The 18,535-nt window shown below is 47.5% G+C and overlaps 1 protein-coding gene across 7 annotated transcripts in view; it reads left to right on the top strand.

Annotated features, from left to right (window-relative positions):
• Positions 1-2,696: 2,696 nt before the first annotated feature.
• Positions 2,697-18,535, top strand: part of NEO1 (neogenin 1) — a 178,392-nt gene continuing 162,553 nt past the window's right edge. For all 7 annotated transcript variants that reach the window (XM_090148621.1, XM_090148627.1, XM_090148623.1 and 4 more), the window contains exon 1: positions 2,697-3,072. In XM_090148621.1, the coding sequence (XP_090004747.1) occupies positions 2,958-3,072 (115 nt within the window). In that variant the 5' untranslated portion in view covers positions 2,697-2,957. The remainder of the gene's footprint in view (positions 3,073-18,535) is intronic.

Below are 18,535 nucleotides of genomic sequence, written 5' to 3' on the forward strand. Positions count from 1 at the left end.
GGTAACAGCCAACCCAGTGCAACTCACAGCAGCTTGAGAGTGCTTCCAGATCTCACCGGGAGTCAGAAAGGTTCAGTGCTAGCCTCAGGGAGTCACAAAAGGTCAGAGAAACTGTCTTTGTTCTGTAACCTTATTTCTGCACCAAAAAACAGTAGCTAGGCTTTAAATGAGAAGAACCTCAAGCAAAAGAAAGAAATTTAATCACTGAAATTAAGGTCTTCCTCTGGAGAGTACTCTCTGTCCCTGTTGATCACACACGTGTGCAGTGTCAACATTTGAGTGACAGCATTAAATGTTGATTATAAGGCTTAGATATCTCCAAGAGGAGAAATACATTTTCCACTCTATAGTTTAGAAGTGGCTGAGGCAGGTGAGGTAAAAAAAAAGCTTTCTTTGATTGTTACAGAAGAAGGGAGTTGTTTATGTGTAGATATTAGACATCTGCAGCCTAGAGGTGTTTTTTTTTCCCTTAAATTCAAGAGTTTCAAAGTTAAGAAATGCCAATGTTATGGTGGCCTATGCAACTGTGATTTGTTGCCTTTTGTGCATTTGCATTATGATGCACTATTTAATTGTAATTAGATCACATGCTGTTCTTTCGACAGGTTCCCAGCCTTGCTCATTGTGCAGAATAGACTGTGCTCACTAAGTAATAATTTTATTTTCTCCTTGCTGTTCACTATGTGGCCCATGCTTTATTTACTGCATGCTATTCAAATATTGTTCTGAAGACAGATTTATTCATTTCCTCCTGGGCTTCTGCATGGTGCTCATCACTATGGTATCCAAGTGCTTCACAAACTCTAATTCATTTTCTCAACGCTGTTGTGAGAACTGGTATCGCCCATATTTTACAGATGAAGAATCTAGGCATACAGATGGAATAGTAAAAAATATCTTTTAATTTTAGCTATCCAATTAGAAATACTCATGGCCTGATTCTGTCAGAAAATACAACATGGCAAAGCTGAATAAAACTTAGTCAAAGTTGAATAAATTCTCATTTACCACAGTTAAGACTTCAGAATGTCAAACCAGGCTTTAGGCCTTGCAGGCTCACAACTATTGCACTGCAAGCCTCTTTCTGGGGCACCATCCTGAGGCTGCAGTGCTTTCCTGGAGCAGCACCCACCTGAACCACAGCACGGTGCTTGCTTTTCCTGCAGTCCCCTGCAAGGTACATAAAATATCTACATCTAATTTTTATAGGAAATTAAGTTATTTGGGCTTTTACCTTTGTTCCTTGACCTTGGTTAGCCTCAGAGCCAGGCCTATCTGTTTGTGCTGGCAACCTTTATTCTGGTATTTCATAACTTGGAAGTGTTTTTCTTTGCAGCCTAACAAATGTTGCTTTAATGTAGTTTGCCATGTCTGTTTCTCTCTCATGTAGAGGTAACCTTAAAAACAAAACAACAACACAGCAACGTAATCCCGTGTTAAACTGGTATCTATGTAGGCCATCAGCAATGTGGAAATTTGCTCTAAAAGTAGAAAGAAATAGCTTGGCTCTCCTGCACGCAGTCCAGCACTGTAAGAGGGTGAGGAACGCTCCCAGTGCATCTCAGACACTTGCTGCCAGTAGATGTGACAGTTTTCCAGATGGTCTTCATTCCCGTTTTTCTCCTGTTCCTACTCTGTTTCTGAGTCTTCTCCCAGCAGGCCGGTTCCAGGCTTGTGCACGAGCTCAGCTTCATCCCTCCCTGCAGGCAGACCCCGTCTCCAGCCCAGCTCCTTCCCCTCGCCCTGGAGAACCTGCCTTACTCCAGGCCTGCCAACTTCCCCGACCCACTCCTCGTCCCGCCGCACGTCACGGCAGGAGCTCCCCGCTCACGCTGCTGGGTGAGGACTGGCAGGACGGGTTCCCCGCTCAGCCCGGGTGCGCTCAGACTTGGCACGGAGCGGGGCAGCGCGGAACTGGAACGGCAGGTCCGGCTCTGCTCCCTGGGGCTGCGGCTGCTCTGCGAGCGTCAAACCGCTGCACGACGGCACCGGCGAACCCCGCAAACAACAGCAGCGTGCTCAGCGGGCTTTTCCACAGAGCTCCGCGAGGAAGCGTCTCTCACGAGGCGACCCTCGTGCTCTGTAGGCCCGGATAACCTTTTCCTCTGGCCTGACAGAAGGGATGACGGCAGCTCTGAAGCGTAACCTGAGGTGTGAACTTGGGCGCTCCCAGCACGACAGCTGTGCGGCTAATCGTGGTGGCTGAAGACGGGGTTTCCGCTACCCATCGCGGTGACGCGTCCAGCCCCAGCCGGTGCTCAGTAAGAGCCACAACCAAACCTCCTCAGGAGGCGGCGGCCCTGCAGCGGGACCGCTCCAGGATGCCGTCAGCGGAGGACAAACCCGCTTCCCGACAGAACGCTGGACAAGAAGACGCGGGATTTTTGTGCTTTTCGGAGAGACGCACCCCCCGAGCCGCGTTTCGCTCTCGCAGCGCCCCGCAGCGCTGCCCATCGCAGGGTTTCCCTCTGAGAAAGAGAGCGCGACCGCGGCGGCTCGAGGTGTGGACCGGGGCGGGATTGAGGGCAGGGCGGCACGGCGTCCCGCGCAGGCGCTGTGGCGGGCGGGCGGGCGCGCGCACACCTGGCGCTGAGGGGGGGCTGCGGGGCTGGGGGGCGGTGACGCCTCCGCGCGGGCGCATGCGCGGACGGGAGGGGGAGGGCGGGGCGGGCCGGGGGCGGGAGCGAGGGAGGGGCGGGGCGGGCGGCCCCTCGGCTCCGTGTGAGGGAGCCGCGGAGCGCGGCGCCGGGATCGGGACCGCGGACCGGCTCGCGATGGAGTGAGCCTACCGCAGCCTCCCTCCCTCCCTCCCTGCCTGCCTGCCTGCCTGCCGCCCGCTCGGCGAGGCTGCGGGGCCCGAGAGCGGGGAGCGAGGCGCGGGCCGGCGGCAGGAGGAGCCCCCCGGGGAGGAGGGGCCGGCGCTGGGAGCGCGGCTGCGGGGCGCGGGGCGCGGAGCGATGGCGGCGGGGCGAGCGCGGCGGCTGCTCGGCTCCCTCTGGCTGGCGCTGCTCCTCGGGCAGCCGCAGCCCTCGGCCGCCGCCGCGCGGAGCGGCCCCCGGAGCCCCCTGACAGGTACGGGGAGCGGCGGGGGGAGCGCGGGGCGGCGGGGGCAGAGCGCCCCGCCCCGCCCCGGGCTGCTTTTATTTCCCATTCTGTGATTTGATGTATATATATTTTTTTGTGTGTGTGTGTTTGTGGGTTTTTTTTTTTTTTAAATTTATTATTTTTTTTTTCCTCCGTCCTCCCGCCGCACTTGTCCGAGCCGGACGGGCGCCGGTAGAGGCCACTGCGCAGCTCGGCGGGCGCACCTGGGGCCGGGCGGGGGTCGGGGCCACCTGCGGCGGGGGGCGCTGGGCGCTGAGCGGGGCGCTGGGTGCTGGGCGCCCCTCTGCGCCGTGCCGCGGCTCTCAGGGCTGCGGCGGCCGTCATCCCGTCCGGATGGAGCGTAGCGGGCGGCCCTCCGATGGGCCTTGGCGAGGGGAGTTGGTCCGAGAGGTCGGAGCCGCGCCGTAGTTTTGCGGCAGCGTTATCCACAAAATGACGGCTTGGAAAAAACTTTGGCGATCCTCGTCGGCGGAGCTTGGAAAGGATCTCGCGTGTGGAGTGCTGGGTTTTATTTCGAAGCGGCACCCGGTGGGTCCTGGCTTTTCCGAGGGAGGCTGGGAGCCGGCAGGTAGCGGTGCCGCTGTCCTGTTGGCATCGCGCTGGGCAGAGCCGGTCCTCCTGGTGTCATCCTGTGGCAGGGAACGCGTTGACTTAACCTCTGCTGTAGCACAGGCTCTGCGGATTCCACCTCTGAAGACTGCTGTTTTTTTTTCTTTTCCCTTCGAGAAATCAAGCATTAGATACAAGCATCTTTGTATCTCTGTAATAGTTACTGTTTTCATGTGCAGTTTTGTTTGGGTGTTCGCTGCTCTGCTGGCAGCTCGCTGTGGTGATGTAGTCGTGTTGGGTGCTCTCAGCTGCGTAAAATAACATCCTTTATGGCTTGAAACCATCAAAAGGGTAGGCGAAGCCTTAGCCATTATCACCAAAGGGGTGAGTTAAGGCAGCAGTGCACAGAAATACGCAAAATATTCATTGAGGCTGTGTGTGCCAGAGTGGGAGTTCGGAAGCAGCAGTGTGGCAGCACTGGAAGTTCAGTGCACCTCATTGCCTCCTCTCTTCATCTTGTGGAGCGTGTTCCTGCACCGCAGCCATGTGCTGCCCCATCCCACCCACACAAGGACCAGGAGTCAGGATTTCCTCTGAGGGGAAAGTCCATTACTCCCTGCCGGGGAGGGGGGGGGAGTTCATGAAAAGGGGCAGCTTTGATTCTTTGTTTCCATGAGGAGGTGAGACGCTTCTTGGGAGCAAGTGTGATGAAGTTCTGCTGCACATCTGATGTGTAGTAGGTTTTTTTCCTAAGTAAGAGACGTTCCGCATACATTTGTATTTGGCAAGTGGGAGAAGCGCATTCAAATACCTCTGTGCTGGTGGAAGAGGGAATCGGATACAAATGTTCCATATCGTGCACAGAGATCCTCTCTGTTGTCATTTCGACGCTGGGGTGGCAGCACTGTGCCCCTGTTGATGTGTTCTGGTTGTGGGAATGGCAGTGCTGCACTCCTGTTGATGTGTTCTAGGCGTGGGGATGATGGTGCTGTGTTTCCTATTGTTGTGTTCTAGGCATGGCTGTCTTCTGCTCCCTGTTGCTGTGTTCTTGTTGCAGGGGTGCTGTTCCCATGCTTCCCATTGTTGTGTTCTAGGCATGACAGTGCTGTGCCCTTGTTTTTGTGTGGTAGATGTGGGGTGACAGTGCTGTGCACCTCATCATTGTGTGCTGGGTGTGGGGGTGGTGGTCCTGTTGTTGGTTGTGGCAGAGGACCACGTAGTTCGGTCTTGATGAAGGGTAGATGTGTGCCTTTGCATCATGAGACTGAAGTGTTTTGTGTCCAGAAGGAATAGTGTTCTGTTTCTGAGCCTTCTGGGGTTGATAAAAAGATACAAAAGAGCAGAAGTTGGAGGTCTGGAAGGCCACGTTCTTCGTAGCCGTGAATGTTTCAGTGACATTTGATTCCATCTATAAATAGGCAGTCATTGCTCTCTGAAGAAGAAAGGAGCGTAGCTGAATTATTTTAGGAAGAAAACTGTATAACTTAAAGCATTTTTTTTCAAGTATCTGGAAACATGAGCCTGTGTCACAATCGATCTGGTTGCTTTATGTGTGAGGTGAAGTGAGCTGCTTGTTTCAGAGGTAGGACAGCATTTCACTTAGGTTGGGCTTTATCCCCTCAGCTAACTAGTAGCAAGGAGTGAGCATCAGCTCCTGCCTCGTGCTACTTTGAAACCTACATGAGATAAACGTGAAAACTTTGATCTAAACAGGATTACATTCAGAACAAAACTGAAATTGGTGTCAATTTTAATCATTAATAGGAAAGCTGTGATAAACCGGGTGCAGCATTAAGATCGCAGGTGAGATTGTTCAGAAGCAGGAAATTTGTTCCGTCTCTCGCTGGGGTTGGTGAAGTCCTTGGCACCGGTGCATGCCTTGTTGTTAGGGATAAACTGGTGGTTTGGGAAGTGCCCAGCTGGAAGCAATGGGAGCCAGAGGTGTGCTGGACTTCTGGAGTGTAACAGGTGCTCAGCAATGCGTTGGCTGCAGCTCCTTGTGCCACGTGTGCTGCTGCCAGGGCTGCCCGTGGTGTGTGGGAGCTGCACTATGGGAGCTGAATGACACAGAAGCAGAGGTTTGTTGGGTGCCTGAGGAACGTAAAGTTGGGATTTGTTTCTGTTCTTCATGCATTTGATGATTTCTCAACATATGACAAGCTAAAAATAGAGCACAGATATGCAGGTTTCAGTTACGTCCCTGCAGCACAAGTCTCCAGCTGATGTCCCTGTTGTGTGTACACCAGGCTGGTGTGCACTGGCTGTTGTGTGCCATCTGATACAAGCAGTTTGGTTGCTGAGATCCGTGTGCCCCAACGCTGCTGATAACACGTGTGTATAAATAGGCAAAGGAGAAAGGGCTGCTGACCCTGGAGCCTGTGTCTCGTGAGTGAGAGCTGTTGTGTGACTCCAGCTGCCTTCCAGAGGGCTTTGTAGTGTGTTGCTGCCTGTCCCCAGCTGTGAGTGCCCGGGCTGGAGATGCCTTTTGCAGTGTGCTTTGTGTTTGTCGTGATGAAAAAACCCTGGAATGTAACTTGTGCAGCATCAGCCAGAGGAATAGTGGAAGAGTAAAAGCACGTTTTTGCACCATCTCTAGCTCCTGCATAAAATACAGCCAGCGTGTTTTAGCTCACTTTGCATCAGCAAGGAGGAGGTACACCTGAGGTTCCTGCTGATGGCTGGCAGTGCTCCTTCCTTGTGCAGGATCTGCCACAGCTTCCAGGTGTCAGTGAGTGGGAGGGAGGCACTCTGCTTCCATTCACCCTGTGGGGCTGTTGTGGGTGTCGGTGCTTGCAGGATTAGAATTCAGCCAGCTGCAGGGCCAAGATTGCAGCTTCTTGTGTGTTGAACTTAAATGCTGGTTACAGAGTGGATTTATTTGCTTTCCTATGAATATTAAGAAGCAGGAGTTCAACCTCTGAAAAAGAACAAATCCTCACTCTGCGTTTGGGGATGCAGGTGGGGTAGTGGTGTGTTTGCAGGGGGAGATGCCTCACTGAGGCTGTGGTGCTGATGCAGGTCTGTGCTCCTTGAATGGTTGCATTGATGCTCTGAGGATATTGATCTTTTAAAAAAATAATAATTAAAAAAAAGGGTTCTTAATAGAGAAAACGCCTCAGCACTGTGGAAACAACAGTAATATTTTACTGATCGGGTGCTATTGATTTAGTTCTTCAGTTAAATTGTTAAGATGAAAGTGGTAATCCTGATTAATTCCGTCTAAATAAGTGAGCCCAATTTGTATGTGTATTGTTGCAGGCTGCTGTTGGAAATCTGAAACCCCAGCTTTATATGCTGTATTTAATTCTGAGTGGTTTTCACCATTTAGAATTCATGCTAAAGACAGCATCTTAATTTTATGAGACAAACAGACCATCAGTCTGTGGTAAGCCTTTTTTATCATTGGTAAACCTGCCCTGACCAGGGGGAGGCAGGGAGGGGCCCTCCAGCTCAGGAGCACTGTGGGCCCTGCATTCCTGCAGGCCAGGGTCACGTCTCTGCTCTCTTCCCCATCACTGTTCCTTTGGGTCAGGCCTGATACAAATCTTATTTGCTTTTAATACTGATAGAGAAAGCTCCTGTCATAGAAAAGAGCTCCATGATCATGGGAACAGCCTGCGTTTGCTCTCTGGTTTCTCTAAGTCTTGTGTGGGATGGGAACTCATGTCAGGATGAGGTGGCTGGAAGTTTCTTGGGTTTTATGTCACTCATTCCCATGTGTGCAGCAGCCTCCCCATCTAAACATGCCTGTTCTTACAGCATTCTCCACTTCTCACTGCCAGGCTTTGAGCTTTCCTGGTTCGGCTTCAGTTTCCTACTGGGAAAGAGCAAGACAACAGCATGGTGTTATCTATGATGTGACGTATTTATTCCTCCTGTTCCTTGGGCATTCTGGTTTTCTAAGTAAGATTTTCTCTTGAGTTGTGAAGTTTGATCTAGAGATGGTGAATTTCGTGGTAGAGAGAGCTTTTCCCTTCAGAATGCACCGCTCTGTGTACACTGGCAGTGGGTTTTCTTTGCCACGAAGGAATTTGTGCAGCTGATGTGACAGCAGATACCACTAGAAAAATCCACTTGCTCTGCTTGGGCTGGGATTCTTCATTGGCAGGTTCTGCCCTGTGGATCGGAGCACACATTTTATCTCAGGTGAAGGACTTCTTTCTAATCACCTCGAGTTTGAATGATTCAGGCATAGCAACTTTATAATCTCAACTAATAAATATCCTCTTGTCATATAGCTTTGACCAGAGGTCTTCTAAATGTGGAAGAGCTGCTGTGTGACTCAGTTACCTACTGCTTCACCTGCTTGAAGAAGTTCTGGTTTTATTTTGTGGTGATGGATGAGTGATACTAAGAAATGCCTTACCTGTGCTTTCCTGGATTTCTTTTGCTCTGTGGTCTGATGTGGAGAGCGATGCATGGATTTCTGTACTTCTGCCCTCTACTCCCTTAAATTTTCACCTCACCTCTCCTAGCCTCCTGTCTGTACACTTCATATCCTTTCGAGTTCCAGCAGGCTTGGGTTTCCTCTCACTGATATCTCTGTTGCACTTTTTCAGCCGCATACTCCTGTATTTCTATCTTTTGTTTAGAAATACAAACATGTTCTCAGTTTTGATTCGGGCTTTCTGGCTCTACAGATACGTGGGAGCTCAGTATTTCACCTTTGTTTTTACTTCTTGTCTTTTGTACATGTCTTGAAGCTGTCACGTTCGCTGACAGTTGGTCGAAGTGCATGTCAGCAGCCAGCTTGGTTGTCTTCCATTATTGCTACACTTAGATAAATTTATCCTGTTTGATGCGCTTTTAACATTTTTTGACATGTGTCTAATGTTGATGTTGACCTGGAGGTGAAGAATGGGACGCTGCTAGAATGAGTACGTACCAGTGTAGTTTTAAGTGGGGTTTTGTGCCAATTAAAATATTTAACTTAGACTTTGTATTGTTTTGAAGAGATGATCTCCTTTGCTACACCTTTGGTGCATCTCATGTTCTGCCTGCAGTTGACGACCAGAAAACAGTGAGTGCTTTACTATGAAACTTATTTAGGATTTTCTTTGCTAAGATACCCCAAGTTTGTCTTGACTTTGGTTTGACTCCATGAACACATGCTCTGTTGTTATCGTGATAACAGAGCACTTCCCACTACAGCGTCTTGGGTGTAGGAGCTGTGTCTCAATGTTTTGGTCCCACTGATTTTTCTTTAATCTGCCTTTTGACAGAGGTACCTCCCTGTTACTGACACCACTGCCACCTGCTTCAGGGCTGCTGGCAACTTCCAGCTCCTTCTCAGCTCGTAGCTCTCGTTTAATGTTCCAGAGCGTGATTCCCCCCGGACTGGGGTGCACTCAGGGCCTGCCGTGTGGGCTTCGTCTTACTCAGTTTTCTTCTGTAGTTAATGAACCTGAACATCTCCTCTTAAAGCTGCTCTGGGGTTTAGGCATTGAAACCTTATAATGTAACTGTAGCAAGAGGGAGAGCCACAAATAGAGGCACTGGGACACGGGTTCTAAAAGTAGCACAGGCTGCCGAAAGTCATTTAAGTCATTAGACCTGTCATGAGTTTTAAAATCTCTCGAGTGTGTATTGAGAAGTGAAGTGTAATCTGCTTTCTAAATGTGAAGGGGTTGCAGTCATGTGGATTAAAAATAAAATAATTGTTGGGAACTGGTTGTTGCAGTGTTATACGTAGCAGATGTGGAAACAAGGATGGGTTTTAATGAGAAAATGAAATATTTCCAAAAGCAATTCATAAAGCCAAATGTTCCTGTTTGAAAACAGGCAAAGAAGGAAGTATAAAAGCTGTTAATAAAGCAGAGCTGCATCCAGGAGCACCATTAGTGGGACACCTGTGCAGGTGGCTGCGTGCTGCTGGAGCTGGCACTTTTGGGGTTGGACTGTCAGGACTCATGGTGCAGAAAGCCCAAGTGCTTTGTTATCAGTTTGTGAACCCTTTATCGGAGATCTGCCAGGGCAGATGAAAAGCACGGCACATGGGAAGTCACTGCCAAATGTTAATCCTATTTTCATGTGTTTAGTTTCAGCCTTTCTTGCAGCCTTTCTGCCCTTCTGTTTGCTTTCACGAGCCTTTGTGAGGACGTAGGGAATGGGATTGGTTCCATGGCTGCTCACCACATGGCTGCTGAACGCCGGTGTCAGCAGGAGGGGACACAGGGTGCCTGGGCTCAGCTGGGTTTAGAGGTTGGGTGTGGAGAGCACTGGGAACAAAACCCGTGTGTTCTGTTGCACACTGCTCTGAAGAACCCTGTGTTGTATCGCATCCACTGCAGATCTATAGACTGTGATTTTGTTGGAAAATGTAGTTTAGTTTTAATTGAATTTTCTAACAAAACGTTTCTTAAAAGTTCATCTCTAAATTGATAATGAATTTTCAGTTTAGCTTTAGTTTTCATGTTTTTTTTCACCCTCATGTTGAAATCCCATTTGCTTAGCTCCCAGGGGAGAATAAACCTCTAAGTCTCATCTTACAACATATTACCTTCAGGAAAAGAAACATAAAACTACCGGAGGCTGCTTCCATTTCCAGCGAGGGATGGAGGCCTGGCAGTTCTTGGAGCCACTGATGATTACCTCACGTTGTGCCCTGTTCCAGGTGTCAGTCTGACTCTGCCATCTGCCTGTGGTTGTGGTTCTGTGAGGTCAGGGCTACCCAAATCATGCCTATACCAACAGTTACATCCTTCCTGGAGTAACCTGTATTGAGCTCTGCTCAGGAGTGTAGGAAGAGTGCTTAGCGTGTGATGACAGGATGCATGGAAGGCATGCTTGGCAGCCGCACCGGCTCCTGATGTGTGGAGACTTCCAGCCAATTTAGTGGCTAATGGTGGCACCGCTCCCTTTTTCTCAGGGAAAAATTGATGTTGAGGTGAACGAAGCGTGATGGACGCGCGCTGCGGGGAGGCGGCGTGGAGGTGAGGTGCTCTGGCTGTGCTGGGGCAGGTGTGGGCTGCCATGGAGCTGCCTTGGCATACTTTCCAGTGCACATTAAGGGAGGTGTTTTTTTCCCATTAATCCAGTTATATATGTGCTGATAAGTGTGATGCTGCGCTGTATGTATTGCTTTTGATACGCCTTAATCCTTCTTGCTGGTGGACTTGATGGTAACACAGATACGGATTGTTCTTACGCTGCAGTTCTGCTCTCTGCTAACTGTGGCAACTTTGCAGAGCATCTTGACTCCTATAACAGGACAGTTTTAGGGGCTCTGTCTGAAATCCCAGGAGAATATTTTTGCTGGTTCATTTGCAAGGGTAAGTTTGTTTAAAAACAGCATGTCCCATTTTCTTTATTACTTTTAAGAGTCATTAGAGTGTGTACTGCAAATTTGGGGTGTGACAGCCCTGCTTCGTAATTTTCCCAGGTCGCTTCCTTTTCTAGAATCTGAAATGGCTTGTCTTCTGTTTGAAGTGTAAAATAGCTTATTTACCCAAATCTTCCCATGCAGTGGTTTGTACCCACTGCAGGTCTTTGGAGCCTTAATTTTAGGCTCTGAAGTTTTTCTTTTGTTATTATGGATTTTTACCTCATTATCCCCTTCATTTGAAGTTAGGATCGTTATTGAAAATGTCTAGATGCTAAGAAAAGAGGTGGAAACAGCCTACACATCCGCAGTGCTCTGGTAGTCCCTTCCACTATTGTGGTCTTCCTGCAACTTTTTTGATTGTTTCCATTATAATTATATATATTAATGTATGGAGCCTATTGATTGTTTAAATTTCATGTAGTTCCTGTGATGCGAGTTATTTTTCCACTCCATTCCCATGCTGATGGGCTGTTGGTTATTATAAGTGAGTGCACAGAAAGGAGGAGAGAGTGTGATGGGGATGGTGGTGTTATTTCTTTGAAAAACAAGGAATAATTCTCATCTGTTCTGCCTCACAGCTACTGGTGAGACTGAGTGCCTCGTTTGGATATGGCCAAACACGGAGTGAGGTTCACCAGCCCAGCTGTGATTGTCATGGAGAACTGAGCCTCAAAGCACACTGCAGTCAAGTGAACCACCAGTGGCACCAGCATCTGTGTCTCACTGTTTTAAAAAAGGAAAGTGAAATGTAGCTTGAGTTGAGGGCTTCTGACAGTAACTGCAAGATTGAAAAATCACGTATTTTCTTCAGAAATGTGCGACTCTTGCCACTGAACAGAATCAACAAATAGTTTAAAGTGAGAACAGTAGAAAGGCTTCTACTTTTTCTGATAACTCTTGAGATTTATGCAGTCAGGGCAGTTTGAATCTGGAGCACCCATGCTTGTTACTTAATTGTTTATATACCTGTCAGTGCCATAATGCAGCCTTTAGTGGTGTCCCTGTAGGAGCAGTTGTTTAGAATAAAGCTTAGGATAGACATGCTTGGCTCTAAGTGTCTCCATTTGCGTGTGGGGGTGAAATTCCTCGAAGGCAGCCACAGTGTGCTCTGCAGGTCCTTACTGCCTGCTGTCCCTGCGGCCACAGTGCAGGCATGAGCGGAATCCCTTCAGTAGATGAGATGAGCAAAAGTCAGCTGTGTTGTTTTTGTTGTTACTGATCTGTGTTTTGGTACATCAGCAAACGCAGGTGTGACTCAAAACCAGATTATGATGCTGTTAGTGCTTGGTGGAAACAAAGGTGTCACTGAGAATCTGCAGGAGCTTCTAAGCATGGTCTCTGGGTTTTCTGCAGTGCGACTGACACAACAGAAGAAAAGGACATCATTGAGGGGGACCCTGAGAGGGACCACACTTAAAAGGTGGGTCATTCTGAACCTAATGAGGTTCAACAAAGTGAAGTGCAAGGTTTTGCACATGTGTTGGGGCATTCCCAGATACAGACTGGGAGAAGAACTCCTTGAGAGTAGCCCTGCCAAGAAGGACTTAGGGGCTCTGGTTGATGAAAAATCTAATGTGAGCCAGCAGTGTGCGCTAGCAACTTGGAAGGCCAGTGGTATCCTGGGTTCCATCAGAAGAGTGACAGCCAGCAGGGTGAAGGAGGTGATTGTCCCCATCTGCTCTGCCCTCGTGAGGCCCCATCTGGAGTACTGCGTCCAGGCCTGGGGCCCCCAGCATAGCAAGGAGGTAGAACTGTTAGAGAAGGTCCAGAGGAGGGCCGTGAAGATGATTCGAGGGCTGGAGTGCTTCTCTCATGAAAATAGGCTGAAGAGACTTGCCTTGTTCAGTCTGGATAAGAGAAGGCTGGGGGGAGACCTCATCGTGGCCTTCCAGTATTTCAAGGGAGTTTATAAACGGGAGGGAAATCAACTTTTTATATGGGTAGATAATGATAGGACAAGGGGGAATGGTTTTAAACTAAAGGAAGGGAGATTTAGATTAGGTGTTGGGGGAGGTTCTTTACTTTGAGAGTGGTGAGGTGCTGGCACAAGCTGCCTGGTGGGTTTGTGGATGCCCCATTCCTGGAGGTGTTGAAGGCCAGGTTGGCTGAAGCCCTGGGCAGTGTGATGTAGTACTTGCTCTAGCAGCTGGCTGCCTTGCCTGTGGCACAGGGATTGGAACAAGATGATTCTTGAGGTCCCTTCCAACCCAAGCCATTCTGTGACGATCCTTTCCTTATCAGCCTTGTGATGCAGACGAACTGCAGTTAGACAGCTTTACTTTTTCAGGTCAGCCTACCAGAAGGTACCATTTAAATTCACTTAACCTTCTATTGCACAGCTTTGCTTTTACAAACCATTTAGCTTACCAGAAAGTGTCATTTAAACTGGGGTTACACTGCTGTGGTACCGTGCGTGGCTACGCTCGGATGTGTGAGCTCTTGCTTTAATAAACTGTTGGGGGGAGCTGGCAGCTGGCTTTTCAGACTGGCTCCTCCCATCCCCTCCCCTTTGTGTAAACTCCGTAGTGCCTTTCCCAGCATTTCTCTCCGAGGTGACTGCTATCCTGGATTTCACAACCTTGTGATAAAAGCAGGAGTGTAGCTTTGTGATAAGTGCTTAATTTCTGCGGCTTTGCCATCCCTATGCCTTATTATTTTGGGCCTGTATGAAGGTTTGTCTGGGCCTGATTTACTTCTCCTTTACATGTGTTTTTGCATTTGCACAATTTTATTTTCAGAAAAGGATCAATAAAATCGTTTATAGTGAAAATCTGTTCAAAACTGCAACATCTGGCAACGTTACCTTACCGTGCTTGAGTAAGAAGGAAGTCTGGAGAACAGAAATATCACAAAGTCTAAACAGCTCTGGTTAATGGGACAGGCATCTTAAATTAAGCTTGCAAGTTTGCAGGAGATTCTGATACGTGGAGATATTTTTGAGTGAAGTCTTTCTGTGATTTCAGAATAGGAAATATGGATATGATATTACATTGCTGGAATGTGGATGGAAGCAGAATTTAAGTAAAAAGTAGGAAACTGAATGTTAGCATTGTATTTAACAACTCTGTTAGAATTTTCATCAAAAATTCTCTGTCTAAATCTGCTGATGGACTTTTCATGGCTGGAAAGACAACAAACTCCCCTCAGCATCCCAGCATCTGCAAGAAGCTTCATGAGGGGGATAACATACACAGATGGAACTAAAGAGGAAATGCAGAGTACAAGAAAAATGGATGGGATTGCGTGCAGTCTGGGTGTGGAGTGTAAGGGGAGGCAGGGAGGAGGTGAGCTGAGCTCTGATGGCTTCAGGCACTTGTTAGGCAGCAGTGCTGCTTTGCATAATGCAGCAGATGATGGCAGTGAAGGAGTCTGACGGATCTTTTTGTGTCTTCCTCTCTTCTGTACAAATCTGCCTTGGAGTGAGAATGAGCAACGTGTCACGCTGAGCTCCAGTTTTATGTGGATGAGTAACGTGTTTGTGCACGTGTCCCTTTACGACTTTGCTGGATTTGCAAACTCCTGCAGTTATCAGAGTTTTTAAAAATTGGAAGATTGTGCATCTTTCAATGCTAATGGAATGCATAGATGTATATGTGCTGTGTGGAAGTAGGATTTAACTTGCCAAGTTACAGAAATATAGCTTTTTCTAGGGAGGTGGTTGCCTTTACTTTGTGACCTGCTCTGAAGCTGCGAGGTGAGGTGGGATACAGAGGGATGGGGTGGGCAGGGGGAAAACGTTCTCTTCCCACCCCAGAACTGAGCAGGAGAGCATTTTCCTGCTTGTAGCTGTCAGGAGTGCTTTTCTAGTGAACACTGGAAGGATTTTTCCTGTCTGTAATTGTGACAATCTGAGTGTGGCCTGGAGGCATGAGTGAAGGATTTTTGTTCAGATACAATTCCTTGGATAAAGAAAGGAAGGTAACAAGCAAGCCTGAATACCGCGGTGAGGATCTTCTTCCTCAAGACTGTTTTCTCTCCGTCTGTGTAGTGCTCAGAGCCTTTCTTAGATGCTCCTCTCGTTCCTCTGCAGAAAAAATGTTTCCTTTCTTAAGGCTTTTCTTAAATGCTTTAACCCTTGGCCACTCTGATATGGAGCTGAATAGAAGAATGGAGTTGCTGGCTGTGCCTGCGCTGAGGTTTCAAACGGTAAGGGAAGTCTTGCTTCTATTTTAGCTTGGTCTCTATTTTTTTAGCACATATTAATGCAAGAGCAGAAGCCCACCATGCCTTGTGAACGCTCTCAAACTTGCAAGAAACTGAAGCCTTTTAGTGATGCGAGAATATCACCAAATTTAAAGTCTTAATTTGTCTGAAGCTCAAAAAAATGCCATTAGTGGTCATCACTTAGAGCGATTACCAGCACTGCGAGCCCCAGAAGACGGCTGCGTTCTTCCCAAGGCTTTGGATGTTATTGAGCTGGCCTTTCTTTCAGAGGCTCGCTCTAATCCTGTTGCTGATATTTTCATTGCTTGACAGAGCAGAGGAATGTCGGAGGCCGCGGTGGGGGCTGGAGCGAGCAGTGAGCAGGAGCCAGGCGGGACGGAGGGCTGCAGCGCTCCCTGCATCTGCTGGGAGTTGCTGGGTCGAGCAGGTTTTTCCTCCCAGGATAAGAAATAATTCCCACACGGCGTGGCATGCTTGGCTTGTGGTGCTGGGCGAGCTGCAGGCTGAATTTATGCTCTTTGGTTTGCTTGAGAAATTAATTTCTTTCCATAAATGCTGAGGACCAGGGTTACAATTAATTGCTTTACGCCTTGCTGTGCCGTGCTGCTCTGATACCAGTTTTTGGCTAGCAGTTGCTTTAAAAGCATGTAAACTTTTAGCAGTGACAAACTCTAGGAAGACTTAAGAAATGGAGCTGTTTTTTCTCTTGTGGGTCTCAAAGGCAAAGCTTTCTGCAGTCTGTTGTGGCAGTGTGTGTAGGTGCTCCATTGATTTCAATTCGCATTTGCACTGCAAATATCTTCACAGTGAAGAGCTTCTTTGTAGATTTATACAGAGGTGGAAACAAATCCTGACTTCTATTTCTTGGCGAGAAAAATACACATGCTATGAAAATGAAATGAATTTCATTACCCAAAGACAATTGCAGAAAAGTCTCTAGAAAGTAAATGTGTTCAAATGGTATTTCTGTCAACGCAATTGATTTCACACACGACTTGGACGTGAAAATTTACTTTTCTGATGTCTGGGGTTGAACCATTAAAATGTTGTAGAACACTGGGAAGTCCTGGGGTGTGGGCAAATGACGTGGGTTGCAGCTCTGCTTTCCTGAAGTATAGCACTGCTGTGGCTCTTTGATGTGCCCTTGGCTTGAGAGGTGGGATGGATCTCGCTGTTAGATGTTAACAATGCCAATATTAAATCAGTGTCTTCTGTGAAAACCAAGTAGCTAGTCAATATACAGATTCCTTTTTTTTAGTGACCCAAATTGATTTTGATACTTCTTGTATTTAGCTTTCCTGGATTCTTCAGATGGCATTTTAGCATACAGGTAGAGAAATGTCTCCTGAGTGGGAGATATCTTTTGTTTTGTGGCATAGTAGGGGTCTGACCAAGGGGTTGAACTGACTAAACACATATAGCCGTTGCAGGGAGTTCTCATGTAGCCTAAACAATATGGGTTTTAATACATCAAAACAGATCGGTCTGAGAGTACCCCACTGCTAGCTGCCTTATGTCATGAAAGCTCCAAAGCAAGCAGTGCAATTATGCTCACTTCACTGATCCAGAAGAATGCAGCCTGTGAATTTGACTTGACAGCTCTTATCAGACAAGTCATGAAAACGTAAGTACTTGTTTTGGTGAATTTACTTGACTTGTAGGATCCATTCAGAGAACTTCAGGGTACAACTTTTAATTTGCATCTACCAGAGATAGGAGGGAAGTGTGTGTGCAGATTGGTTTATGCTGCTAAACTTAGACAAAGAATAACACTTAGCACTGAGAGGATGCCCCTTTATCACCAAGGCATTTCTTCTGATGGAAGTGGGATGTACTGGAGTGGTGTGGATGCTGGGGTTTTGGTACTGCTTTCCATCAGGGAACCGAACCCCTGACGATGGGGCTAAGGCATGCTTTGTCACATCACCAAATCGTAACTGACTTGCAGTTTTGCATGCTTCCTGCTTTCTTTAGCAGCTTTTGCTACCTTTTATAGCTTTTCTTGTCGTAGATCTTCCCATATTTTGGCTGCTAAGTGAGCTTAGCAGAGCTCTGTAGGCACGAGCCTGGTCAGCAGGGTGCTCAGCAACCCCCCAGGGCTGCTTGCAGTGGCAGCAGGCACTTGGCCTGCACGCTGCTTATTTGGAAGAAATCTCAAAATGAAAATAGAACTTCTAAGTCGATTCATGACAGCTTTTGCATGGAAATAAATCAACTCAACTTGCTTTTTGATGGGTGGATTTCACTGTAATGTCTCACTTCATTGTTGTTTTGTGCGGATTGTACCATTCTTATGCATATTGTCTGGTGGTCACACAATAGTTCATTGGTATGACTAAACTTGGCAGTAGTTTGGAGAAGCCTCTTGGAGCTGCAAGCAGTTGTCACTTTCCTGAATGGCTTGAAATCACTGTGAACTTGCAAACTGTCATTTCTTGTTCTTTGGAATATTAACTGTATCAGTTTGCAATGCACGCGATTGGCGTGCACAGAATACGCAATATTTCAGCCTTTCAAGCTCCACTTTTGCTTTATGTGGAAATCAAAACACCAGATTCCCAAACCTGAATATTCCCACGTGAGCACAGGGTGTAAGGTGACCTCTTTGGCTCTGATCCCAGTGCAGGAATGTATCGCTTCTTTCAGTTAGACTTTGAAACAGGTATTGCTTTACAATTTAATTGGCTGCATACATCTCAAAAAGGATATAAACCAGTGGGTTTTTCCACTGTGGAGACAGAGAGGCTTGTTTCACAGAAGAGAAGGCATAAACAAGCTGGTACAAGGAATCCTGTGTAACTGAGCTATACCGTATACTTCAGGGGGAAAAAGAAATATTTTTTTGCTTTGTAGGTTTTGGCAGCGTCAAACAAAACAGTCAATGTTCTCCAGAAAAATGAAGGAGTTCTTCTATATCTTGCAAGCACATTTGAATAACCCCCACCATAGTGCATTGCCATCGGTGTCTCATGGTGCTGGAGGTCCTTGCTGGCTTGGTCACTGGGCTGTGCTCACAATTAGAGAATCAAAATGGTTTGAGCATTAACCCTTTGTTTTTTTTTTTTCATTTCTCTTGTTTTTAATAACTGGAAGTGATCTAATTAGTGTCTGTGGCTGGATCCAAACCCTCTGCTGACCTATATTCGGAGCCCTTTTGTCTGCTCCTGTGTGGTTAAGACCTTCATAGTGTTGTTTAGCAGTGAGGAGCCAGGCAGGAGGACAAGGAGGATGGATAAACCTCTTAGCTCTTTGCATTTTGTTTTGCTGGCTGTTTTTCCATTCCTTTCTTCAGGATTTGTGGCTTATCTTCATTTTAATCTTACTTCACTGGTTTTGACCTCTCTTTTTTGTAATCTGTGGCTTTTAATGTCTAAAAGGCCCTAAATATTTGAT

Source organism: Phasianus colchicus, chromosome 12 (assembly GCF_987193195.1).
Source record: "Phasianus colchicus chromosome 12, bPhaCol1.hap1.1, whole genome shotgun sequence".
Classification (NCBI taxonomy): Eukaryota; Metazoa; Chordata; class Aves; order Galliformes; family Phasianidae; genus Phasianus; species Phasianus colchicus.